The following is a 25,316-nucleotide window of genomic DNA, read 5'->3' on the forward strand; positions in this document are numbered from 1 at the left end:
GCCTGTAGTCCCAGCTACTCGGGAGGCTGAGGCAGGAGAATGGCGGAAACCCAGGAGGCGGAGCTTGCAGTGAGCTGAGATCCGGCCACTGCACTCCAGCCTGGGCGACAGAGCGAGACTCCGTCTCAAAAAAAAAAAATAAATAAAATAGTAGTAGAGAAGAGAGGTTATACAGCAGAGCAGCAGTAAGCTAAAAATCTGCCTAGAAGAGAGTGATCTGGGGAATAAGAAGCACAAGAATGTGTGACAGAAAGCAAAATCTTTATTTCTCTCTTTTTTTTTTTTTTTCTTTGAGATGGGGTCTCACTCTGTTGCCCAGGCTGGAGTACAATGGCATGATCTTGGCTCACTGCAACCTCCAACTCCTGGGTTCAAGGAATTTCCAGCTAATTTTTTGTATTTGTTGTAGATGCGGGGTTTTACTATGTTGGCCAGGCTGGTCTCAAACTCCTGACCTCAAGTAATCTGCCCGCCTCGGCCTCCCAGAGTGTTAAGATTATAGGTGTGAGTCACCACGCCCGGCCTTTATTTCTTTCTTAGCAATTTTAGCTCATGGTCATCATCATTTTCCTTTCCTATGTGTCAGAGTTCTTTTTCAATGAATAAGTTGACCACCTCCTATTTTGGAGAAGCGAAATAGTCCAAACCAGGATCAGACATTGTCCTCTGCCAAGAACGTAAAAATTGGTCCTTTCTCCTACATTCCATGATTGACCCCATTCTCAATCTATTTCAGCAGTCAAGTTCTTCTGTTCCATGTCAGCGTACAACATCCTCTGCCATCTATATGAACCTTGCCTCTCATATCCAGCCAGGGACCGTGAACAGAGTGTCCTCGCCACTTCCTAGCCCCAGCGCCATGACTGATGCTGCCAACTCACAGGCTGCAGCCAAATTGGCTCTTCGCAAACAGCTGGAAAAGACACTCCTGGAGATCCCACCCCCTAAACCTCCAGCTCCCTTACTTCACTTCTTGCCTAGTGCAGCCAATAGCGAGTTCATCTACATGGTAGGCTTGGAAGAAGTCGTACAAAGTGTCATTGACAGCCAAGGTAAGGCTATTTCTTGAGCAAGTGGTTGCCAAGCCTAATTGACATAGGCAGAGTATCAGAGGGTACTGTACAATATTAAATAACTTCTCCTTCCTGTTACCAAGCCACCTCCCCTCCCTTCTTTACAGGCTGTTTGGGAGCAACATGTTAGAAGTGGAGTGTGTGTGTGTGTGTGTTTTTGTTTTTTGTTTGAGATGGAGTCTCACTGTGCTGCCCAGGCTGGAGTGCAGTGGCACAATCTCAGCTCACTGCAACCTCTGCCTTCCGAGTTCTGGCAGTTCTCCTGCCCCAGCCTCCCATGTAGCTAGGACTACAGGCACATGCCACCACACCTCGTTAATTTTTGTATTTTTAGTAGAGACAGGGTTTCATCGTGTTGGCCAGGCTGGTCTGGAACACCTGACATCAGGTGATCTGCCCACCTCGGCTTCCTAAAGTGCTAGAATTACAGACATGAGCCACTGCACCCGGCCAGCCGGCTGGGGCCGGCCGTTCTGTCTGTCTGTCTATCTGTCTTCAGCTTGTTTTTTTTTTCCCTGCGTTAGGTCAGGTATCATTGAGGCTTGATGTTTTTATTTGTATTGTATCTATCTTATATGTTTTTTGTAGGACAGTAAGTTCTCACTTAACATCATCAGTAGTTTCTTAGAAACTATGACTTTAAGTGAAACAGCTATGGTGAAGGGGGTCCTCAAATAACACCATTTTATTATAACATTGGTAAGAAAAAAAGATTGGTTTTGTAGTATGTCGTTTCACTTAAATCACAGTCTCTAAAAACCTGTCAGCAACACTGAGGACTGACTGTATTTTGTTTAGTTCTTTTAAATGGTGGCTAGCATGATGCTTGCATAATTTGATAATAGAACTTCTTTCTCTTTTTTTTTGTTGTTTGTTTTTTTGAGACAGGGTCTGACCCTATTGTCCAGGCTTGAGTGCAGTGGTGTGATCTGAGCTCTCTGCAGCCTTGAACTCCCAGGCTCAAGCCATCCTCCCATTTCAGCCTCCTGAGTAACTGGGACCACTGCCATGTACCACCATGCTAGTTTTTTTCTTTTGTTGGTTTTTTTTTTTTTTTGGAGACAGAGTCTTACTCTGTCACCCAGGCTGGAGTGCAGTGGCATGATCTTGGCTGGCTCACTACCTCTGCCTCTCGGTTTCAAGCAATTCTTTTTTTTTTTTTTTTTTGAGATGGAATCTTGCTCTGTTGCCCAGGCTAGACAGTACAGTGGCATGATCTCAGCTCACTGCAACCTCCACCTCCTGGGTTCAAGCGATTCTTCTGCCTCAGCCTCCCGAGTAGCTGGGATTACAGGTGCCTGCCACCACGCCTGGCTAATTTTTGTTTTTAGTAGAGATGGGATTTCACAATGTTAGTCAGGCTGGTCTTGAACTCCTGACCTCAGGTGATCCACCTGCCTCGGCTTCCCAAAGTGCTGAGGTTACAGGCGTGAGCCACTGTGCCCTGTCCAAGCAATTCTTTTGCCTCGGCTTCCAAAGTAGCTGGCATTACAGATGTGTTCTACTACATCTAGCTAATTTTTTCTGTTTTTAGTAGAGATAGGATTTTGCTATGTTGGCCAGGCTGGTCTCAGACTCCTGGCCTCAAGTAATCTGCCTGCCTCAGCCTCCCAAAGTGTTGGAATTACAGGTGTGAGCCACCATGCCTGGCGGGGAACTTCTGTTTTTAATGTCAGTGTTTTTGCAACATTGTACTAAATTACTGTATTTAGTCTTTGACCTACCAATGCTTACAGTTGAGAAACTAGACACACTTACATAGATAACTAAGAAAGACCATATAAAAAGCTATAAACCAATACTAAACCATACTATAGAGTATTAACAACATATAGTCTAGACTAACTGAAGTTATTAAACTTGAATTTCTAAACATGTAGACTTCTGAGAAAGCCTGCCAGTAAAGGAAAATGCCCAGAGGAGTCAGTATTAGCTATAAATAGATCACAAAGTGAATAATTCAGACACTGATAACTATTTAAAACCATAAATGTATATGACAGGGTAAGTACAGTCTGAGGTAAGGAGATACTAAGAAGCAGAAGTATTGGTTGAGTAAGACAGGGTCCTTTGACTTTGAATTGACACAGTATTTTCTTCTCAGTGTGATACAGTAGAAAATCAGGAAACATCCCAGCTTTATCAGAAGCTGCCTTTGTTGTTGTTGTTGTTGTTGTTGTTGTTGTTGTTGTTTGAGACTGAGTCTTGTTCTGTTGCCCAGGCTGGAGTGCAGTGGCACAGTTTTGGCTCACTGCAACCTCTACCTCCCAGGTTCAAGCGATTCTCCTGCCTCAGCCTCCTGAATAGCTGGGATTACAGGCGCGTGCCACCACGCCCGCCTAATTTTTTTGTATTTTTAGTAGAGACGGGGTTTCACCATGTTGGTCAGGCTGGTCTTGAATCCTGACCTCATTAGCCGTCCACCTCCGCCTCCCAAAGTGCTGGGATTGTAGGTGTGAGCCACCGTGCCCAGCCAGAAGCTACATTTCTTCGACTTCTTTCCTCATTTGAAAATGAGGATGGCACTGTCTGAATTCCCTGAAGTGATATTGTTATAATCAGATGAAATAAAAGTATTTTGTAAATTATAGAATATCTTTTTTGTAGAGTCTCTTTCTTTAATTCAACAGAATTAAACAACTGGAAAAGATCTGTTTGATTAAGAGAAACAGAGGCGATAGGAAATGTAGAGCCACTGACTGTTTTTGTTGGTGTCTAGGCAAAAGCTGTGCCTCACTTCTGCGGGTTGAACCCTTTGTATGTGCCCAGTGCCGCACAGATTTCACCCCTCACTGGAAGCAGGAAAAGAATGGTAAGATTCTATGTGAGCAGTGTATGACCTCCAACCAGAAGAAGGCTCTAAAAGCTGAACACACCAACCGGCTGAAAAATGCATTTGTGAAAGCCCTACAGCAGGAACAGGTAAGAATTCTGGCTGCTCTCTGGCCACCTGTCCCAGTTTTTTTTCCCCAAAGGGTCATGCCTTCTAGTTTGCAGGAGTAGTTCATGTGATCCCTACAGGTCCAGAGGTTCCCTTTTTGTCTCCTTATCATTCTGTCCCATTTCCATTTGAGCGAGTATTCTGATTAAGAACACGGTAAAATATAATGGCTGAGGTTAACAGAAAGGGACAGAAAGCTTGGGGCTCTTGGCTTTTCCATAGCACTCTATTCTCATCTTCATTTTCTCCTAAAACAAATAATAGATTTTGGTGGGAGGAATTTATATTTGTACTATAAATCTCTTTGAAACAGTTATTTACAGTGCATATTTGACAAGAAATGACAAAAGAAAGAGTGAATTATGAAGTAGCCCAGTGAAGAGTAGTGGTTCTGGAGTATGTGAACATCTCATGTAGCAGTTAGAGGATGAGAGTATCTTAGAGAGGGAAAAATGTGTTGGGAAACTCAGATCCTTTTCTTCCTATTTCCCACTCCACCCATCAGACTCCCTTGTTTGAGTAGCATCATGGACTCCGTGGAAAATCGGGTAGGCAGGAGTCAAAAATAAAACCCCATTTATGCTCTAGGACTGGTGGTAAACAAATAAATAAATAAAAATTTTTAAAAAGAAAAAGTGTTGAAATAAAACCCCAGTAATTCATCAGCCTTAATTATATCAGTTGGTTCATCACCTCTAGCCAACTTCTGAGAGCCAGCTTTCCTGGAGAAAGAGAGGAGGATCCCTTGATCAATGAAGCAAGTTAGCTGCTTATACCCGGAATCTCAGTGTACCACCCCACCAAACTCTTTTGCCTTTTCCATATTCCACCAACCAGCCAACAACATTAGAGGTTAAGAATACCTCTAGGTTTTCTGGTTAGGAAATTGAGTGGTCCAGGCGCAATGATTCATGCCTGTAATCTCAGCACTTTGGGGAGGCTAAGGTGAGAGGATTGCTTGAGCCCAGGAGTTCAAGACCAGCCTGGGCAACAAAGGCAGATTGTGTCTGTATTAAAAAAAAAAAAAAAGAAGAAGATTGGGTTCTGTCCTACTCAACCTGATCTGATGACTCCCAACAGGAAATTGAACAGCGATTACAGCAGCAGGCAGCCCTCTCCCCCACTACAGCTCCAGCTGTGTCCAGTGTCAGTAAACAAGAGACCATCATGAGACATCATACGCTTCGGCAGGTAAGGAACTTTTTGCCTAATCCTTATTTCTTTAGAAGATTTATCAGCCATTTATCACAGTTTGTCCTTTCTATTGTGGGAAATCATACTCTTCTTCTGTACCCCTTATCTTTGCCCTCACTTAACATTCTATCATAGCAAAGTTGTATCAACTGTCTCCTCATCATTGCAGGCTCCACAGCCCCAGAGCAGTCTCCAGCGTGGCATACCCACATCTGCCCGCTCCATGCTTTCAAACTTTGCACAGGCACCCCAGTTGTCTGTGCCAGGTGGCCTCCTTGGTATGCCAGGTAAGGAGGATTAATCTGAAAACGTTTCCCATGGGTCAACTGTTAGTATACAGTTCTGTAGCAGCGCCTTTAGGGGAATTGTTCCTTCCTTTACTTTCTGTTCTTTCTGTAGGGCATGCACCCTCACTCTTCTGTTACTCAGCAAATGTTTGCTAAATTCATATTACATTCCAGTCACAGTGCACTAGGGTTTTGGTGGTGAAAATGACCCAGATCCTACCATTATAAATTTAACTTTTAATATCTCTTCAGTAGAAATGTGGTTATTGATCTCTTTTGGCCGGGACAGCAGGGTTAACTGTTCAGTTTGAATGATCCAGGGATGCTTCTACACAATCTGCAGTCTCTGCAGTCATAAAATCAAAGCTGATTTAATGATTCTCTCTCTCATAATTATTCATCTTCCTCTCACCACTGTTTCACTTGTCTCTCCTATACCATCAGAAGCATGTTCATTATTCTTGGTAGGACTGAAATTTTAGGAAGTCTCCTTTTCCTAAAGCTTAGGAATATGAGTGGGGATTGAAATAAAGTTGCTGTGTGAGGCGTGGTAGCTCACACCCGTAATCCCAGCACTTTGAGAGACCGAGGCAGGCGGATCACTTGAGATCAGGAGTTTGAGACCAGCCTGGCCAACATGGTGAAACCCTGTGTCTACTAAAAATACAAAAATTGGCTAGGCGTGGTGGCTCATGCCTGTAATCCCAGCACTTTGGGAGGCCAAAGCGAGTGGATCACCTGAGGTCAGGAGTTCAAGACCACCCTGGCCAACATGATGAAACTCCATCTCTACTAAAAATACAAAAAATTAGCCCAGTGTGGTGGCGGGTGCCTGTAATCCCAGCTACTCAGGAGGCTGAGGCAGGAGAATCGCTTGAACTTAGGAGGCGGGGGTTGCAGTGAGCTGAGATTGCGCCACTGCACTCCAGCCTGGGCAACAAGAGCAAAATTCTGTCTCAAATAAACAACCAGACAAAATTAATTGGCCAGGCGCAGTGGCTCATGACTGTAATCCCAGCACTTTGGGAGACTGAGGCCAGTGGATCATTTGAGGTCAGGAGTTCAAGACTAGCCTGGCCAATGTGGTGAAACCCCATCTCTACTAAAAATACAAAAAATAGCTGGGCAGTAGTGGCACGTGCCTATAATTCCAGCTACTCTGGAGGCTGAGGCAGGAGAATTGCTTGAGTCTGGAAGGCAGAGGTGAGCCAAGATCGCACCACTGCACTGCAGCCTGGGTGACAGAACGAGACTGCATCTCAAAAAAGAAAAAGAAAGTTGCTGTTGAAATAAAGCTAACCAAGTGTGGCCAGATACTGGTAAATTCTGCTTCCTTTCCATCTCCAACTCTGCAGCCCAAGGGTAGAGCAGAAGGGAATGTTATTTCCTCTTTTAATACCTGCCCTCCACTTTTGTCTCCTGGGTCCAGGTGTCAACATTGCATACTTGAATACTGGCATCGGAGGACACAAAGGCCCCAGTTTGGCAGACCGACAGCGTGAATACCTTTTAGACATGATCCCTCCCCGGTCTATATCGCAGTCCATCAGTGGACAGAAATAACGCCTGTTCCACTTGTACTGCCCCATCCTTGAATCCTTTATCCCTTTCCTCTTTCATTCCCCCAACTTCTGTCGCATGCAGTGCCTGTACTGGTGCCTACCATACACGGAAAGCAAAACAGAAAAACAGAAGACAAAAAATAGAAATCAGCAAGAAAACACACGCCCTGCCCTGCCACCTCCCCTTTATTTCACACTGCTGCGATCTGTTTTTCTGCCGCTCTGTCTTCTCTCTTCAATTTTCTTTAACAGTGAGGTGGATCTTTACCTCTGATAGAGGTCAGAATGAGGTCCTGGGGAGAATCTAAGCCCTCCAATGTGTGTTTCTAAAGTTGTTTTATGCTATAATTATTACCATTTTTAATGATGTTGTGTGTCCTCCCTTTGTTCAGTGGACGGTTAAACCTTCCCCCACTCAACCAATCTTTTTCTTTTCCCTTTTCTTCCCTTTTTTTTTTTTTTTTTTTTTGTAAACACAAATGATATTCAGTTCAATGATACGAGCATTGCAGATTGCAGTAGGGGTCCCAGCTGCCAAGTAGGACATGACTAAGAGTGTTAGGGGCAGAAGTTTTGAATGCACTTAACCGGAGGAGGGTGTGGGGTTGGGGGTATCGAACAAGGACAAATAGCACCCCACCTGTGGGTGTTTGGGGGCTGGACAATTTGGGTGGCAGTGTTTAGTATTGAAGTTGGACTCTAAGAATGAGGGGAAAGAGCCTGGAGGGAGGAGCTTTAAAACTCAACCACTCTGGAATTTACCCATAGAAGACAGGGAGAGAGAGGTATGAAGATGGGCTTAATTATGAGCCAGGGAGGATTGAAACTAGGTCCTGCCCTTCTGGATCTTGGGGAAATAAGACCTATCTCCTGACCCCAGTGGGAACACGGAAGTCTATTCCAGGCCAACCAGCCCAAAATTATTTCATCTTGTATCCTTTGTAAAATTATCTCTCACCCCACCCTGCTTTTAAAAATTCTAATCTATCCCCTCTAACTATAGCCCCATCTATAATACAGAGGAACGGCTGTTCCAAGACTGTTTGCTGGGTGTCCCACAAATTGGATGGACATGAATGAGTCAAGTGACAACAGGAGGAAATAGAGGAAAGAAGGGATCTCGTTCCCAACAGTTGAGATTCTCATATTTGCCTATCCCTCTGAGTGCCAGGAGATGAGAGCCTGGGGGCACACAATCAGGTTGGAGTCCTGTCCTTACTCTGCTGCACCAGCTGCAGAACCAACTGCTCAAAGCCAAACAGTTCGTGGCAAAACCAGCTTAGGACCTCTGCTGTACAAATAGTTGTTTCCCGCCCCCAGAATGATACTAATTTTGTCTTTTTTTTTTTTTTTTTTTTTTAAGCGCTACTAATGTAGAGAATGAATTGAATTGTGCAATGTTGCTGTTCTGGGGATTGGGGAGATTAGCATCCCATTTGCCCACACTGTGGGAAGAGGGAGTGGACCAGGCTGTTTTTGAAGTAAGGGAAGCCCCTTAAAGGTATGGGTTTCTGCTCTTCTCATAGTGTACACCCACCTGCCTCTCTGGCTCCAGAAGCTGCCAGAGTGCACTGGGGGCAATGTTCTCAGCAGAGAAGAATGAGGAGAAGTTTAATATGTTGTCCTTGAAAGTCACCTGAGGAAGTTTCCCCACTTTTATTTTTTAAAATTAATTTTTTTAAAGAAGGCACTTTTAAAATTAACACACACGAACTGCACATCTTCCCCATAAAATTTGGAGGTGGGGTGGGAGAAAGAGCTAAAATCAGGCTCAGTTCCCCTACTCTGGCCTCTACTCCCTACACCCCAGTGCCACTGTGGGTGACTATACTGGCCCTACGGGCCTTCCTGGCTTTTTTCTTTCCTCCCTTTCCCCCAAATTCATTGAGCACTTAAAGGAGCAGAGATGCAGCCAGTGTCTGGGCTCCCCCAGTGGTGAAATGATCTGGAAGCTAGATGCTAGTAACAGGTAGTGATTGGGTCTTTTCGAGTATTTTTCTGGGGAATGTGGTGCCCCTGACTGTAAGTGGTGGGAGAGGGAGGGGGGGTTAATGGAACTGGGTCTGGGATTATTTTAAAATTATATATATATATATAAAGATATATTCTTACATCTTTTCTTTGCCCTCTGTGCTTTGAAAGCACTGGATAAATTGTTCGGTTTTGCTTTTCTCTCTTCCACAAAATTGGAAGCTTTTTTTAAAAATATTTTCCCTACAAGTCATCTTGCCTTGTGGCATGTCTGTCTAGCCTCTTCCTCCCTCCCTCATGATGAAGTGCCATTTCTGTTACGTCTCCCTCTCCCCAAGCTCAGAGGTGCTCAGAGGTACGAGATGCCCAAGTTTGTCAGTTGAGATTAAAAGTAAGGAACAGAGAATGTGCAATACCGTCTGGCTGTGGGCCGTCCTTGCCCTGCCCTGAGCTGAGTCCTTTCCCTGGGAGCCAGGCCACCTTAGAATGGGGTTTGGAAGTAAGATGTGTAGAGTTGGGGAATCATGGAGAAGGAAAGCCTATAGTCAGTGCCTGCTTAGGTGCTGAGGCCATAGGGGAGATGGTGGAATCTTCCCTGTTTTTATCCCCTCAGGGTCAGTTACATAGAAGCTGCTTCTTGACTAGTATAGCTCGGTGACCCTTTGTTCAACCGCTGAGGTTTGATTTCTTACCCTTTCTTCTCCCCATTTTCATACTCTTCCCAGGGATTAGTGATGGAGGTGAGGTCTCCCTAATCATGATAAAGTATTAACCTTCCACCTCCTCCCTTCCCTCCTCCTTCCTCATCCTTCTGTCTTCCTCAATTCTCTTTCTCTTTTTCATCACTGATTGCCTTGTGTCCCTCCAAGTCTACTTGTTACTATCCATCTCAAGGCTCTGGGCCGTGTAGACACTAAACCTCATGCCCTAAGGACAGGAGGAAAGACCCTCTGTTTGGAACATTATTAGTAGAGTGAGGATCCCACCAGTTCTGCCTGGCTTCCTCCATCCCCAGAGGCACTAAAAGCAGTAGTTTAAGGTTGGTGTCTTACTCCCTAGAAGCCTGAAATGGGTAAAATAGTGGTAAGGCTTGGGTAAAACTGGGGGACAGAGGTTCTTATTTGTCGATTTTATTTTATAATTTGACCACGGCATCTGGACTCCCTCTATCCCTGGAATAAGTATTTTTCCCACATTTTTGGATATATGTATGGTAGACAATTTTTTTTTAAGACACAGAGATAAATGTTTTCCTGCTTTGGTTACCTTTCCTTTCCCCTTTAAAAGGAATTAGCTATAGAACTGCTTTGTAAAGATGCTTCTTGATATTTTACTTTTGTTCCTTTTCCCTAATCATTCCCTTTTCTCCCTACTCCTCCAGAAGGCATAACCCTTCTCTCCACACCCCTACCCCCAACCCAGTCCTAGGCTCCCATCCTTTCCATCAAGACCTTCATTAGCTTATGATATTTGCTGCCGAGATGTTATAACAAGGACTCATTCGTGTATATAAGCTATTTCTTGATCCATTTAAAAGGAATTGTACATTGTGTAGAAAAAAAAAAAAAAAGCCTGAAAAAGAGAAAAAAAAGCCCTAGCCATGGATATTGTGAAACTGTGTTATGTCATTTTGTAATGTGCCCGTTTGTGTATGATCCGTGCAAAAGGGTTTCTGGGGAAGGGGAGGGGGTAGGGAGGCAGGGCTGTGGAGGGTGGGTAGGGGAGTGGGCCGGGCCCAGCACACTGAGACTGGCAGCTGCTCCAACCCCATCCCTCCTTAGAGATGCCACCTCCCCCACCACCCACCCCTAATTTGTGCCTTGCCTCCCCACCCTGGAGTAGTCCCTCCGGGTCACCAGCACTGCCTTGGCAGAGCCCACTCCCTACCCTAACCTGCCCACCCTCCCTATCCCCCAGCATTAGGTTGATACTGTGGGGAAGTGCTGGGGGTTGGGAGGTAGCCGAGGAATGGGGCAGTTCCCGGGGGCATCGAAACCAAGTATTATTATGAATTGTAATTGTATTTGCACTGTTTTTTTTTCCTCTGATTGCATCAGCATATATACAATATACCTATATAACAAAATTCAGTGTCAAGCTTTCTTATGCAAGGGATTTCCCCCACCCCACCTCCTCAAAAAGGAAAGAACCTAGTCTTACGGGCCTTTGAGGGTGGATTGTCAGGGGATGATAGAAAGGATTTTAATAAGTCATCCTGAGGAAATTTCACCTAGTGAGAGCCACATCCATCTGCACAGTCTTAGGCTGTGTGAACTGAGGTGAGGCTGAGCTCCTGTGAAAGCCATGACCTCCTGGTCCCGGACTGTGTAGAGTAAAAAGAACCACCAACACAAAAGGGGTTGAGGGGGCTGCAATCTGGAGACCTGGGGTCTCCTTCTAACTTGCTATGTGATCTTTGGTAGTTAGTTTTCTGGGTCTCAATTTTCTTATCTGTGAAGTGAAGCGGGAGATCATCTGGTCACCAAGTTTAAAATTCTGTACTTCTTTCCTCACCTGCCAAAGCCAAAAAACAACTTGAGGTGAGGAAAGTGTTGAGCCAAGAAACCAGGGAGGAACTGAAAGTGACTCGTGTTGAAGTGGTTATGTGTATGACAGTGCCCTTGGAGAGCTGCCAGTCCTCTGCGGTTACCCTTGATTTGGGAGAGGCAGCAGAGTCTTGTCCAGGGTGTCAGACCAGTGACATCTTTGCCTTTATGCCTCTAGTCATCTGAGGGCAGGGACCAGGCCTCAAGCCCCATCTCACAGCCAACCACAGAGCCCTTAAGGGTGGTTGACAACTGAATGCCCCAGGTTGGTGCTCTTAGTTATTTACTCCCTTCGTGAGCTACAGGATATGGAACTTCCCCATCTTGGTGATAAAATAGGAGAGCGCAGACACAGCCCACATTTTGTCTCCTTCCCTCAGATTTCATCTGAACCCCCCTAAAGGCAGCTGTTTCACAGTCTGTCTCCTTCAGGGGCCCAATTTCCCCACAGCCTGGGCTGAGTACTCCTACTCTCTTCTTTAGGTTCTGGGCTGATAAAGCCTGGAGAGGGTACAGGGTGATGGGTGAAGCCCTGGTGAAGGTGGAAGGATAGATTGGGGTTGGGGGGTGGGGAGCAGGGAGGTGGGATGGGGAATGGCCTTCCCTGAATAGGGTGGGTGGGAGGGGAACAAGACCCTTTTGCACAACTCTCTTTAAGTTTCCTTTATTTCTTTTTTAACTCATTCTGATTTTCTGCATTGTGTTTGGGAAATAAAATGAAAAAACTAAGACCAATAGAAACTGGTTTTCCAAAAGGCAAATACACTCCCATCTGTTTCAGATGCTGCTGAGCATTTCAGCAGTGACAGATTCAAATAATAAGCTAATTTTTGGAGAAAGGATTAAAAGAAAAAAAAACTTTGTAATATTTATCACTTGCAAGCTATGTTTAATAAAGAAAGGAATGGTTTCTAAAGTTTCCTGTGGCTTGTGCTTTCGTTATGGGGCTGGGGGTGGCAGTTTGGTGGGATAATTTTTGGGGTAATTGGGAGATGAGCTATGGCTGTCTTCCCTAGTGAGTCCAGCCATGGACTGAGTGCTTTTGGTTTGTATCCTTCTCTTTGATAGTGATGATTATTTAAAGCCCTGACCTACTTCTGTGTTCTTGTTCCCCTCCAACTCTAGCTGGAGCCAGTGTTCTGGAAGCCACCAACCCCACGTTAGTTATCTGATGACTTCAGGTCTAATGGTATCATGGGGAGAGGGCTGGGTCTCCATTCTCTCCTAGGGAAAGGTGTCCCCTAGCAGTCCTTGGCCCTTTCCACCACACTGCTCTGGTCTCTAGTAACAGAATCCTTTAGTCAGGCACAGTGCTGCATGTCTATAGCTACTCAGGAGGCTAAGGGGGGAGGATCACTTGAGCCAGGAGATCAGCCTAGGCAATGTAGTGAGACCCCATCTCTATAAAAGAAAAGAAATATTTTGCAACATGCTTGTTCGTCTAGATGGTTGCCACATACCAGCAGGGGCTCACATTGCTGTTTTCTTTTTTTTTTTTTTTTTTTTGAGGCGGAGTCTTCACTCTGTCGCCAGGCTGGAGTGCAGTGGCACCATCTCAGCTCACTGCAAGCTCCGCCTCCTGGGTTCGCGCCATTCTCCTGCCTCAGCCTCCCGAGTAGCTGGGACTACAGGCGCCCGCCACCGCACCCGGCTAATTTTTTTTTTTGTATTTTAGTAGAGACGGGGTTTCACCGTGTTAGCCAGGATGGTCTCGATCACCTGACCTCGTGATCCGCCCATCTCGGCCTCCCAAAGTGCAGGGATTACAGGCGTGAGCCACCGCGCCCGGCCCACATTGCTGTTTTCTAGCAAACTACGGAATATAGTTATTTAACAATCTGAATACAACATCCCCTGAAAGATCTGGAACTGCACTTTCTCACCATCTCATCACTCCCCGTCCCCAAGTTTTTCTTTCAGCCGAAAGCATTAACCAGATCCTAATTTATTTTTTCTGTTTTGGTTATTTATTTCCAACAAAGCAGTTAGACCAGGCCCAACCAGAGAAGAGGATGTCATTTCCTCAAAGACTTGACGTTTGGGGCTATTCTTAGCCCTCTTGCTCCTCAGCCACATTTTTTAGTTACAATTGCTGCTGTGCCTTGTGCAGAGGGCGCTATTGTGGAGGGCCGGAGCCCAGCCTTTCATGAGTCTTGTTGTCATTGGTACTAGCATTACTCTAGAAGAGCACAGGAGACAGTTTTGGGTTCCTCTAAGCCATGGACTTTCCTTCCCTCAAGACCCTTCCCTTTTTGGCACAATACTGGACAGCCTTGGAGAGAGAGATTGAGGGAGTGGCTAGGGCTTTGGCTTTAGAGCATGGCACAGCTGGATGAGGAGGGACTATGGTGCCCTGGATGCCATAGGCTGGTAGAGGGAGAAGTGGGAAAGAAGTGCTCTTTGGACCCCTAAGAGTTGATGGAAGGGAGATGGGGGATGCTCCCCAGCCTCTATGCTCATTCTATAGGCGATTGAAGACTGCCAAAACCCTGACTCAAACTAATTTCTTTCAAAAATAGAAATCAAATGGGTAAGGATGCCCCCTGAGGAGGAGCCAGGGCTTTGGATCTGGGAAGAGGGAAATGGGTATTTGGTTGCTCAGAGAAGCTCATATGAGCTCAGATATTTAAGACTCTTATGTTGTAGGGAGAAGGGGGGCAAGGAACTCAGCACCCCTTTTGCCCACCTGCCCACTTGGACCACAGGGAATGCAGGTCACCTGTCCCTGGGCAGAGCTCAGCTTGGGCACGAGGAGACTGAGATTTTAGACTGGAGGGCTTCAGGTTGTGAGACGGAGATGATGACAGCCTCTTCCCCTGCCCCCACTTTGTGGGGAACTCTTAAAGCTATGTGTCTTTGGGCAGGTTCATATTTGGATCAAGAAGAGGTGAATATATTGGATGGGGTTATGAGGCAGGAGTAACTGGGTTGGGAGTAACTCCCAGCTGGGCTTGGTTTAGTTTGAGGTTATTTGGTGTGTTGGGGGAAGGGATTCTGATTCTCCCATTTCTTGAGGTCGGGGAGGAACACAGAAACCACACCCTCTTCTCTCCCGCTATGGCCAGTCCTGCCCCTCCCTGGAGAGGGGCTGAGGGACTTCTGGTTCTTTCCTGACTCCGGGGTGACAGGGACAGGTGAGGCAGATTCTTTGGTGTATCCGGAGTTAGTGGCATCTCGGAGGGAGCCAACTTGAAGGGCCCTAGGCCAAGGCCAGCTGTTCCACGGTCACCTGAGGGTGAAGGAGGTCAGGCCCCTGGAACAAGGCCTCAAACACGCCAGCTTCCCCCACTCATTTCCCGTCACTGAATCCCCCTCACCTGGGTGGTGAGTTCAGTCTTCTCCCCCGGCTTCCCTCCACTCTGAATCTGGCCTTGACGGCCCCCAGCTCTGTCCAAGGCAGTCCGAGGCATTCCCCAGCATTCCTGGGACCCCTGTTTGCAGAGGAGGCTGCCAGGATAGGAAGGGTCAGCAGCATAGTCTGTCTGGTGCCTCCCTCTTCCTCGCATGACTCCCAACCCCTCCTCCTCCTCCATGCTCCCCAGAGATGGAGAAGGGTGGACCCCTCCTCATGTTGCAGGATGGCAGGGAACTGGCTCTAGCTCATTTCTGCTGCCCTTGTCCTTTGCCTTGGGAGCTCCAGTCCTCTCTTCCCGCTCATGGCAGGCCTTCTCCTGCCCCTGGAACCACACAGCTCTGAAAAGAATTGGCTTCCCCTCTCTGCCTGAGTCTCCTCACTAGCAAAATTGATTGGTTGTGGATTGGGGCTCTTTCCTGCTCTCTTTGGTCCTGTGCCACAGTGACGCAGACTGTCTTCCTGGCAGATTTCCCACATTAGCCCTTACCTGGCCCTTACCTATGTCTCCAGCCCAGGAAGAGGCAGAGGAGGCAAACGATGAGGGCAGCCAGGCCCACGTGGATGCCCACCACAACCCCAGGCAGTGGGCTGCTCTCACCCTGGCTGCAAGAGCACCCAGCCTTGGACTCTGGACACTGTGCCATCTGTCAGAGAGAGGACCAGGGTTGGAGGTGAAGCTCAGCCCTCCTCCTCCCTGAAGACTTGGCAGCCATGGGGGCCTGCTCTGACCCCAGCCCTACTACCCTCCTACCAGACCCCACTTACCTGGAGTGGCTAGGGGCACATCACACAATGAGACAAAGCGGGCACTGCTATTTCCATCCCCGTTGCCATTGAATGCCTGCAGCTTGATCTCATAGAGGGCTGCTGGTTCTGCAGGAAGCAGGAGAATGTGAAGGGGATGGGCATTTATGGGCCAGGAAGCTCAGTACCTGGGGCAAGATCACACTGAGAAGGGCGGGCCTTGAGTGTCACAAGAAGGTTCAGATCCTCACCCAGGTCTGTGTAGAGAAAGGATCTGACACTGCTGGCCAGGAGCAGGAGCCCCTCAAAATGGGCAGCAGGCAGCTTGCGGTGAAAGAGTTTGAAGCCTTGGATGGGTCCCAGCTGTGGTGGCAGCTCCCAGGAGGCCTGCACAGAGGTGGCATTGAGCACTTTGGTGGAGAAGCCCAGGGCAGCAGGGGCTACAGAGGAAAACAAGCAAACTGGTTGGCAGTCCCTGCCCACCTGAGGCCAGGGACTTCCCAAGGCTGGAGAGGCTGTCACTCACTGCTGCCCATGGTGGAGGCAAAGACGGGGGCAGAGTCCTGACTGGCACCCTCTGCTGAGTAGGCCCGCAAATGGATGGTGTAGGCTGTGGCAGGCTCCAGGTTGGATAAGACGTGCTCAGAGGTGCCTTTGCTCACAGCCTCTTGGAGCTCCGGGCCAGATGGCTCTGAGGAGCAGAACAGCATCTTCTCAGTAGTCATGTCCTTGCTCCCTCACAAACTGGGGACGAAGCCCCCTCCTGGTGCCTGTCTGGACCAGCCAAGCCTCCAAGGAGAGCAGGGAAAGAGGCTGCAGAAGTTGGAGCTAAGCTGAGAAAGGATGAGGATGAGGAAAGGGCCTAGAGTCAAGCTGAAAAGCAATAAGGAAGCACCAAAAGACCATGTACAGAGGCAGCCAGCCCAGAGAACCACAGGCCCAGAGGCCTAGGAAGAATCCGGAAGGGTCTGGGGTCATGGAGGAGACTGGGACCCAGAGAGTGAGAGGGACTCGCCTAGGACATCAGCAGTCAGGAGCAGAGGTGGGCTGGCGCTGGGGACTCCTGGCTCCTGGCCCTGCTCTGAGCTCAAAGCCCTGTCCACCCACCCACACCCACCTCCCACAGGCCGGAGGTGCAGCACATAGCCAGTGATGTCCCCGCTGGAGGGGGGTGGCTCCTAGGACACTCGAATGGCAGAAGTAGAGAGAGCCATGGCATGCAGGCCCCTGGGGACAGGGTGTGACTCTGGGCCCCCTTTCACAGCCAGGCGGGCACTGGCCTGATTGGAGCCTGCACTGTTCTCTGCCATGCATTGATAGATGGCCTCATCCTCGACTGAAATGCCTGCCAGCATCAGCGTGCTAGAGAAAGACAAACTCAGCTGCTGGGAGCCCTTTCCCACCAAGCCTTGGTGGAGTGGCCCTAGAGGAGGAGGCTGTGTGGGGGCATTACCTGTAATGGAGAAGTCAGGGCAGAGCCTCCTGGGGGAAGGGGGAATTGCTGGAAGTAGAAGGTAACTTGCTGGGGGTTTGTGGATAGGTGTGGATTTTTGAGATTTAGGTAGTGAGTGTTGCATGTAGGTGGGGGTGGACGCCCAGGGTGGGTAGGGGGACATACCATTGCCAGTGGCCAGTGGGGAGTGGTCAGACACGAGTACCTATTGTTGTGGGTCAGCCTGATGTTATCCCCAGGACTCAACACCTTCCCATTCTTCAGCCAGACCAGATGGGGCTCAGGGACGCCCTGGGCCACGCAGGTGAAGATGGCACTGCTGCCCGGAGGCTTGGACAAGGACTGTGGCCATTGGACAAACTCAGGGGGAGCTGGGCAGGCAATAGCACAGAGGAAGACGCCATGAGACCCGGCCTCTTGCCTCCTGCCCTGGACCCTCTCCAGATCTAGGCTCCTGTCAGGGAGCTGGGGTCCCCCAGCACTCTCCCCACCCTGTCGGGCCCTTGGGGCTCACCCTGCACGAGCAGGACGCCCTGTGCTGTGCGCCGGACGTGGGTGCCCGGCCGATTGGCAGCGCAGACATAGACACCTGAGTGCTGGACTGACACGTCGGAGATCATGAGATTCCTGGTGCCCAGAACTTGGATGCCCTCCACGCCGATGGAGCGGCCATCTGCAAGAAGGCGTTGGGGGGGTCAGGTTGGGATAGGACAAGGGCACGGGGCTCTGAGAGATGGGGCGGGGCAGCTGCACACCCAGGTGGCTCCAGGAGACAAGCGGCCGAGGGTGACCCGTGGCGATACACTCCAGCACTGCCGTCTGGTGCACTGTGAGGGTCAGGTTCTGAGGCCCGGACAGGATCTCCGGCTCCTGCAGCAGCCTCGGGGGTCCCACTGTGTGGTGGAAACAAGCAAATCGGATCAGGAAAGGAGAACCTCCTTCCAGTACTCAACTTCTACTCCAAGCACACTCTTCCAGCCCACAAATGTCACCAGACCTCAGAGGTGTGCTTTGCAGCTGCTATTCCATCTCCAACTTACAGATTTTTAAAATGACCTGCCCAAAGTCCCATGGCAGTAGCCATCAGGCCGAAGGTCTGGTAGACTGGGGGTGGGGAGAGAGGACAGTGAGCATTCTTCTACAAACCCTGTGGGTGGCCCCACCTTCCCTGGGCGCCTCACCCTGAGGGGCAGGTAGAGGCACCCACAAAGTTAGTAGGAGGCCTTCTCTCAGCATGACCAGCCTCCTAAGACCTCTCAGCCTGCTTAGCTGCTCAGGAGGGATGTAAGTATTTTCCGAAAGTAACTCTTGTTTTGGGTCTAAATCACATCTTCATTTTATACCATGCTCCCCCGTTTCATTAGTTTATTCAACAGATCATCACTGGGGGCTCCCATGTGCCAGGCATTGCCCTCAAACTGGGAGCAGGGTTGTGAACAACATCGTGTTAAACAGAGCTCTGCTTTCCCGTAGGCCATCATCCCCATTTTCTTTATTACCTTGTATCATGTGAGGCCTTAACGTGTCTTTAACCTTTCATAAATGCCCTTTATTAAGAATGTCTCAGATAAAATGTGTTTCTAAAATGAAAGTCTCTCAAGGGCTGGTCTAAAGTCTTACACATCTTTAATTATCCCTCAAGGTATAGAATTGTGTTTTGTTCATTCATTTTTTCAGCAACTATAGATTGAAGGCCTACTTTGGGCCCTGCCTTTCTCCATTTGCCTCTTGCAAGCTGCAGTACAGGCTGTAGGCTGCCCTGGAATCTCCTGGCCTCATGCAAAGAGGCTGTGTCCTGCCTGGCCAGACAGTTCAGTGAGGGGAGGCTGGGTCACGCGGGCCGACCCCTTCCCCATGCCAGTCATTGGCTGTGAGCCCCACACATTGTCCCATTTTGCCCTTACCACAGCCTGTGAGCTGAGTACTGTTATTTCCCCCATTTACATGAGAAGATCAAGGATCAGAGAGGTTGAGTAACTTGCCCAATGACAGAGGGACTGGCAGAACTGGGGGACTCCCTGGATCTCGGTAGCACTGAACAGCTGACAACGAGCTTCCCCTCTTTAGCCACTGTGTCCTTGAAGTCTGGGAAATTCTGTCTCACCCTGGTGCATGCCCAGGGTAAGTGCCTGCCCAGGTGTGTGCAGTTGAATGCGTTAGGGGTGAATGACTTGGGGCCTTGGTCCCCAGCTTCTGCCCCTGAGGAAGACTACTCTGACACCAGCTCCTTTAGGCAACCCTTGAGCCTTCAGTTTTTAGTTGGTCCTCTGCCCCCAACAGACACCTGCTCCTCCTGCTAACCTCCTGTCGCTCTCCAGCCATTCGTCTCCCTGCTCCACAGGCAGCAGAATCCTATGTTTGCCGGATAGCCTTGAAAGACATGGCCTCCTGCCCTGCCCTCCTGCCCCAGACTGTGGATAGGAACGGGAGCCACAGGCCAGAGGGACCCCACCGGGCTCCTCTCTGCTCCTGCAGAAGAGCTGCTGACCCCCACCCTTGCTTCTAGTTTCTAAGTCAGTTACAGATCAGAAACACAACCGTTCCCCCTTCCCCTGACAGTCTTCAGTTTAAAAATTATATACCAGCCGGGCACGGTGGCTCATGCCTGTAATCCCAGCACTTTGGTAGGCTGAGGCGGGCGGATCACTAGGTCGAAAGATTGAGACCATCCTGGCCAACATGGTGAAACCCTGTCTCTACTAAAAGTACAAAAATTAGCCGGGCGCGGCGGCGGGTGCCTGTAATCCCAGCTACGCAGGAGGCTGAGGCAGGAGAATCGCTTGAACCCGGGAGGCAGAGGTTGCACTGAGCCGAGATGGCGCCACTGAACTCCAGCCTGGCGAAGGAGTGAGACCCCGTCTCAGAAACAAACAAACAAACAAAAAAACAAAAACAAACAAACAAACAAACAAAGATACAGCCTTCGGTGAAATTTTGTCGGAGATGTTTTGAAAGTTCGTCCAGGCGCGGCAGTGGTGCCCGGTGGTACACTTGCTTATTTATACCCTGGAGCCCCCTAGTGGCCGATTCAGGCATGACTGTCCCTCACAAACACCTGTGGCATCTCCAGTTTAGGCGGGGTCTAACCTGCCTCTCCTGCTAGGCACCAGCCCCTCATAGGCTCTGCTGTGGCCTTCACTTTGGGCACAAAACTGTCCCACCCCACTTGGCCTGCAAGTGAGGTCACCCTGGGTGTTTCATCTCAGGTACAAAGCTATTTTCATCCTCACCCCAAGGAGACATGCAAATGTCCATGCACACATGCACATGTACATGCAAGCACAGACACATACACAAACACATGCACATCTACACGCCATGTGTATGAGGGCCATGTGTTCAAGACACAGGCTGACTCAGCCCCAACGCTAGACCCTCCAGAGCTCCCATTGCCCTCTGGATCAAGTCCAAACTATTTTCCTGATATGCCTTGCCTACCCACCAACATTAACTTTGCTACCCTGAATTCTGCCCATTCTGTGGTCCAGCAACACAGAACTGCCTGTGTGAGCTTTGTTGTTCTCCCTTGTGCATTTGTTCGAGGAAATGCCCCGCCCTGCCCTCCTGACCTTGGCTTGCCTCTCTCCACTCACCCTTCAACATCCAGCTTGGGGTAGCTTACTCCAGAAGCCCCTGACAATCCTTGCCCACAGCCTAACCCTAGGTTCCCACAGAACCACCTTCTCTCTCAGGTCGTGAGCTCCAGGAAGCCAGGGATGGCTCAAGCCTGCTGCCCTCCCACACCTGGCACAGTGCTTAACATGTCATAGATGCTCAAAATGCCTGCCTGTCCCATGTATAACCACAGCAACCATACCCTCCTCTCTGCCCAGTGCCCACACTGGGCATGGCTTACCGCTCAGCGTCAGCTGGGCATCCTGGCTGTGGCGGGTACTGGCCATATTCCGTGCCACGCAGCAGTAGGTTCCCACGTCCGCCTGGCTCACACTGGTGATGTGGAGGATGCCACTAGGCAGCAGTGTGATCCTGAGGATGCACAGGTCAGGGCTCCATGGCCTGTGCCCTGGCTCACAGCCCGCCGTCCCATTGCACTGCTGGCAGGTGCTCACCGGTGGTTGGCAGTATTCAGGGCTGTGCCACTGTGCTCCCAGGAAATGGATGGTTCAGGCACCCCCTGGATCAGGCACTGGAAACGAGCAACTCCACCCCGCTCCACCTCAACCGATTCTGGATGTTGGTGGAAGTGGGACAGACCTAGAGGATGGGGGGAGGCGGTTGGGCACCTGAAGAGCTGGCCCTGGGCTATCCCCCCACAACCAAGTCCCAGGGCTGGGCCCCACCTCTATGCCCACATCTGCCACTTCCTCTTCAGTATGGAGCCCTGCAGCCTCATGTCTAGGACTTCTGTGGGCTATAAGCACTTTGCCTTCCTCCATTACAAAAATTTTAAATCATAGTTTACAATGGCATTGGAATATAGACAAATATAATCCATTCTGGACTCATTTTTGCATATTTATTATTATATTCATTTTTTTCTTCTGGTTCTGAGGAAGTTAAAACATTTTTGTGGGCCCCTAAAATAATCAGAGGCTCTACCAGTGTGTACACTGTGTCTAATGGCTGGGCTGGCCCTGCTCAGGCCCACTCTCAGCGACTCTGGACCCCATGGGTGCCTTCTGTGGGTGCCCCACGCACTTTCATCCCCCAATCCCAGGAGCAGCCCTGTCACTTACTTGCCAGCTGTACCCGGGCCCGTCGGCTCACCAGCCGCCCGTAGCGGTTCTGGGTCACGCAGTGGTACTCGTGGGCACTGGAAAGGAGGCTCCAGCGGGAAGGCAGGGCAGCCAGGTGCAGGGAGCCATCTGGCATCAGGGTGGCACCGCTGTCATTGGCTAAGGCCAGCCCATCCCGCTGCCAAGAAATGGACACAGGCGGCTCACCCTCCACTTGGCAGGGCAGCACCAGTGGGTGCTCCCACACAGCCACTGTGTCCCCCGGCTCCTGCACAAAGGCCAGCTCGGAGCCTGCAGCACGGCCTGTAGGGACAGCCAGCACAGCCTGGACACGGCAGTCCCCTGTGGGCCACCCTCTGACCACCACCTCCCCCACGGCTTTGACTCCCTCCCAGCTTTGGCAAGGGGCAAGGGACAGGACTTGACTTTAGGGAGACTTTGGGGCAGCAAAGGAGAAACAGGGAAGAGAGGGCAGGGCCCGGCCATCTGAGGAGCACGGGGGGCCACTGGCCGGCTGGCGGGTGCGGTGTGGGCCTGGCAGGCCAGCTGTGATTGATGGCCTCTTTCAGCGGGGCCCTGGCAACGGGGAGGGGGCGGGGTGGGCAGAATGGTGAGGTCAGGGGCTGAGGCGTGGGCATTGTGCTCCCCAGGGGACAATGGGATTGCCCCCTCCCTCCCCTGCCGGCCCATCGGCCTGTCTGCCTGCAGGGTCAGCTTCCCAGGACTCCTGGCTCTCTTCTTTCCCCCTCCTGCCACCAGGACCCTGGCCTCTGAATAGGGAAGGAACACACTTACACTCACACACACTCATTCACGGACACAGACACGCTCAGATTAAAAATCACAACCTCACTGGCCACCAGGTCTTCTAAATACAGACAGATTCCATCCCAGACACACACTCAAGGAGGCCCCAAACACAGGTAACACGTAGATGTCCCTACAGACTCAAAGTCACAAATACATAAGCACAGGGCCACAGACACTAATGGCACAGGCCCAGAAATGCACGAGCAGAGCTGTGAACCCACATACACAGCCCCCTTCCCACACACCCCCATCAATACAATAACTCAGCCTGTGAGGCTGAGCCAGGACCCCCGGCAGATGGGGTGGACGGGCGGGCAGACAGAGCCTCCGAGGGGCACATGGGCAGGGGGCTGAGCCAGCCTCGGTTGGCTCAGGGACATCTGTGCGGAAGCCTCTGGGGCCCTGCCTCTGTATGCCCCGCAGTCTGCTCAGCCACTTGCCTCATGTGGACCCCAGGTCCCCTTCTGGCCACTGCGCCCCAAAGCCTGGGCTCCTAGAGCCCCCCATGGCTCTTCTGCAGCCCTGCCTGCCCCTCCTAAGGGCTCACCCCTCTCCTCTGCTGTCCTCAGGGTTTCTCCACCTCCACTCCGGCCACCTCCATCCCTCTGCGCCCCCAACCTTTCCCCCCAACTCTCCCACCCCTATGCCTGCCTCTTTTTCTTCCCCGTCCCTCTGCCCTGGTTTTCCCTATGGCCCTCATGGCCCAGCCTCTTACCGCAGCCTGGGAGCAGCAGCAGCAGCAGCGCCATGGCCCTGCCAGGCCTGGCTCCTCAGCCTGGGCGACTTCCCCAGCAGCCCCAGTCTCCTGCCTTCAGCCTGGGGGTCCTTGGGCTGTGGGCATTCCCCACCCCGCACTCTGGCGCACAGTGTGGGGGCCCTGGTCTTGCTTTGGAGAGCCCAGGTTCTGGGGCACCAAGGTCTGGGGTCAAGGCTGAAGGTTACGGTACTTCTCTTTGTGCTCTTGCAGCTGGCTCTCTCTGCTTTTAGCCTGAGCCCCCTCCTCACTCCTATCCTCACTGTCCCCTCCTCCCAGGGCCAGGACCCAGACACCGAGACAATTGGGGCAGGGAAAGGGGAGGGGGGGAGGGCCAATGAGAGCAGGGCAAAGTTGGGGGGTCAAACCCGCCCCTTTCTCAGCTTCCAGAAATCTCTCCCAGCCCATCACCCACCCCTTACTCCCTCTCAAACTTTGACTGAATGAGAGTGAAGTTCTAGGAGAAGCTGGGGCATCTGGTTCCCCAAGCCCATCCCTGGGAATCCACGTCCTGGAGAGGGGTGGCTTGGAGTCTGATTTGGGGGTCCTGGGGAAGTGTGCAGAGCTCCCACCCTCCTAGTAGAGTCTCTGTCCCAGGTGCTGAGCCCAGGCCTGCAGTGGGGGACCTCATCCCATCAGTTCGGTCCCAGCCCCAGCAGCCCCAGCAGCCCCAGCAGCCCCGGCACCATTCATAGCGTCATTTTCCAAAGCTGTTCTCGCTATTCTGATTGGGACAATGGATTGGGGCCGGCAGGGGCAGGGAGGCTGCCAACCAGCGGGAGGTGGAGGACCAGCCCCATCCTAGAGAGAAGAAAGAAACCCAGGCCTCCCGCCCCTTGCCAGGCTGACCACCTAAAACATGCAGAAAGAGGGACCACCCTTCCGCCAAAGGAGCCTGGGACTCAGGCAAGAGCTGACTTGAAGACTTGCTGTTTCTGCAGGATGCCCTCCCCTAAACGCCGCCCTCCTGAAAAAGAGCATAGCTTAGGAAAGATGACAGGGGTACCAGGGATGTATGGGAATATCTGTGAGAGGTGACAAGGAGAAAGGCTGGGCTGGGGGAGTTTCGTGTGGCAGAGAATGAGGCCCCATCACCCAGCTTCCAACCCGAGGAGCTCCAGCCTGTCTGGCCCCCAACTCAGTCTCCCCCTGAATCCCGGTCCCCTTGCCCGCCCCCATCAGCCTCGCCATCTGGCCTTGCCCTGCCTACTTGAGGCTGCCCCTTGCCTCTTCAGCACAAGCTCTCACCCTCAGTCTTCGCCCCCACTTGCTCACTGTCTCTCTGGCTTGTCCCACCTTGCTCATAGGCTGCAGAATCAACTCAGGCCATTGTCCCTCCCAACTCAGCCTCCTCCCCGCAGACAGCAGTCCTTGGTGTCTGTGTCCCAGGACGGGGCTACCCCTAGCAGAGACCTCTGTGGGACAGGAGAGCGAGCAGCCTCCCCCTGGGGCCTCCTCATCCCAGCCCTGCATCTCTCTGTCCCGGAGCCTCCTATGAGGGTTCCTGCTGCTTCCCCAGAGGGGCCTCCTGCGTCATGGCGGTGGCCTGGGTAGGGAAAGGCGCATAGGCCCTGGGGTCAGATGTGGAACAAATCACCTAGGAGCTGCGTGTCCTTGCGTAGGCAAATTTACCTTTCTTTTTTCTCTTTTTCTTTTCTTTCTTTCTTTTTTGAGACAGAGTCTCACGCTGTCGCCTGGGCTGGAGTACAGTGGCGCGATCTCGGCTCACTGCAACCTCCGCCTCTGGGTTCAAGTGATTCTCCTGTCAAGTGATGCCCCTGAGTAGCTGGGATTACAGGTGGCCGCCACCACGCCCGGCTAATGTTTTGTATTTTTAGTAGAGACGGAGTTTCTCCATGTTGGCCAGACTGGTCTTAAATTCCTGACCTCAGGTGATCCGCCCACCTCAACCTCCCAAAGTGCTGGGAT

General features: G+C 50.8%; 3 protein-coding genes across 13 annotated transcripts in view; 1 reads left to right on the forward strand and 2 right to left on the reverse strand.

Annotated features, from left to right (window-relative positions):
* Positions 1 to 12,490, forward strand: part of GATAD2B (GATA zinc finger domain containing 2B) — a 118,863-nt gene extending 106,373 nt beyond the window's left edge. For 8 of the 11 annotated variants that reach the window (XM_077945999.1, XM_077946016.1, XM_077946012.1 and 5 more), the window contains 5 exons: positions 737 to 1,052; positions 3,793 to 3,995; positions 5,095 to 5,205; positions 5,378 to 5,495; positions 6,925 to 7,424. In XM_077945999.1, the coding sequence (XP_077802125.1) occupies positions 737 to 1,052; positions 3,793 to 3,995; positions 5,095 to 5,205; positions 5,378 to 5,495; positions 6,925 to 7,058 (882 nt within the window). In that variant the 3' untranslated portion in view covers positions 7,059 to 7,424. Of the gene's footprint in view, positions 1 to 736; positions 1,053 to 3,792; positions 3,996 to 5,094; positions 5,206 to 5,377; positions 5,496 to 6,924 lie in introns of all 11 variants that reach the window. The other 3 variants (XM_077946051.1, XM_015109710.3, XM_015109702.3) reach the window with 2 other exon arrangements.
* Positions 12,491 to 15,416: 2,926 nt separating this feature from the next.
* LOC144337440 (immunoglobulin superfamily DCC subclass member 3-like) lies at positions 15,417 to 16,398 on the reverse strand. Its single transcript, XM_077982580.1, has 4 exons — positions 16,200 to 16,398; positions 15,925 to 16,113; positions 15,695 to 15,802; positions 15,417 to 15,573 (listed from the first exon to the last, which is right to left on the reverse strand). Exons 1-4 carry the CDS (start codon positions 16,396 to 16,398, stop codon positions 15,524 to 15,526), a joined length of 546 nt encoding a protein of 181 aa, XP_077838706.1. The 3' UTR covers positions 15,417 to 15,523.
* A 549-nt stretch (positions 16,399 to 16,947) lies between these two features.
* On the reverse strand, positions 16,948 to 25,106 carry LOC114670618 (immunoglobulin superfamily DCC subclass member 3). Its single transcript, XM_077946180.1, has 7 exons — positions 23,349 to 25,106; positions 21,824 to 22,126; positions 21,197 to 21,341; positions 20,983 to 21,113; positions 17,882 to 18,019; positions 17,641 to 17,799; positions 16,948 to 17,497 (listed from the first exon to the last, which is right to left on the reverse strand). The coding sequence occupies exons 1-7, from the start codon at positions 23,380 to 23,382 to the stop codon at positions 17,097 to 17,099; spliced, it is 1,311 nt and encodes a 436-aa protein (XP_077802306.1). The 5' UTR covers positions 23,383 to 25,106; the 3' UTR covers positions 16,948 to 17,096.
* Positions 25,107 to 25,316: the final 210 nt, after the last annotated feature.

This window comes from Macaca mulatta, chromosome 1 (genome assembly GCF_049350105.2).
Source record: "Macaca mulatta isolate MMU2019108-1 chromosome 1, T2T-MMU8v2.0, whole genome shotgun sequence".
NCBI classification, from domain to species: domain Eukaryota; kingdom Metazoa; phylum Chordata; class Mammalia; order Primates; family Cercopithecidae; genus Macaca; species Macaca mulatta.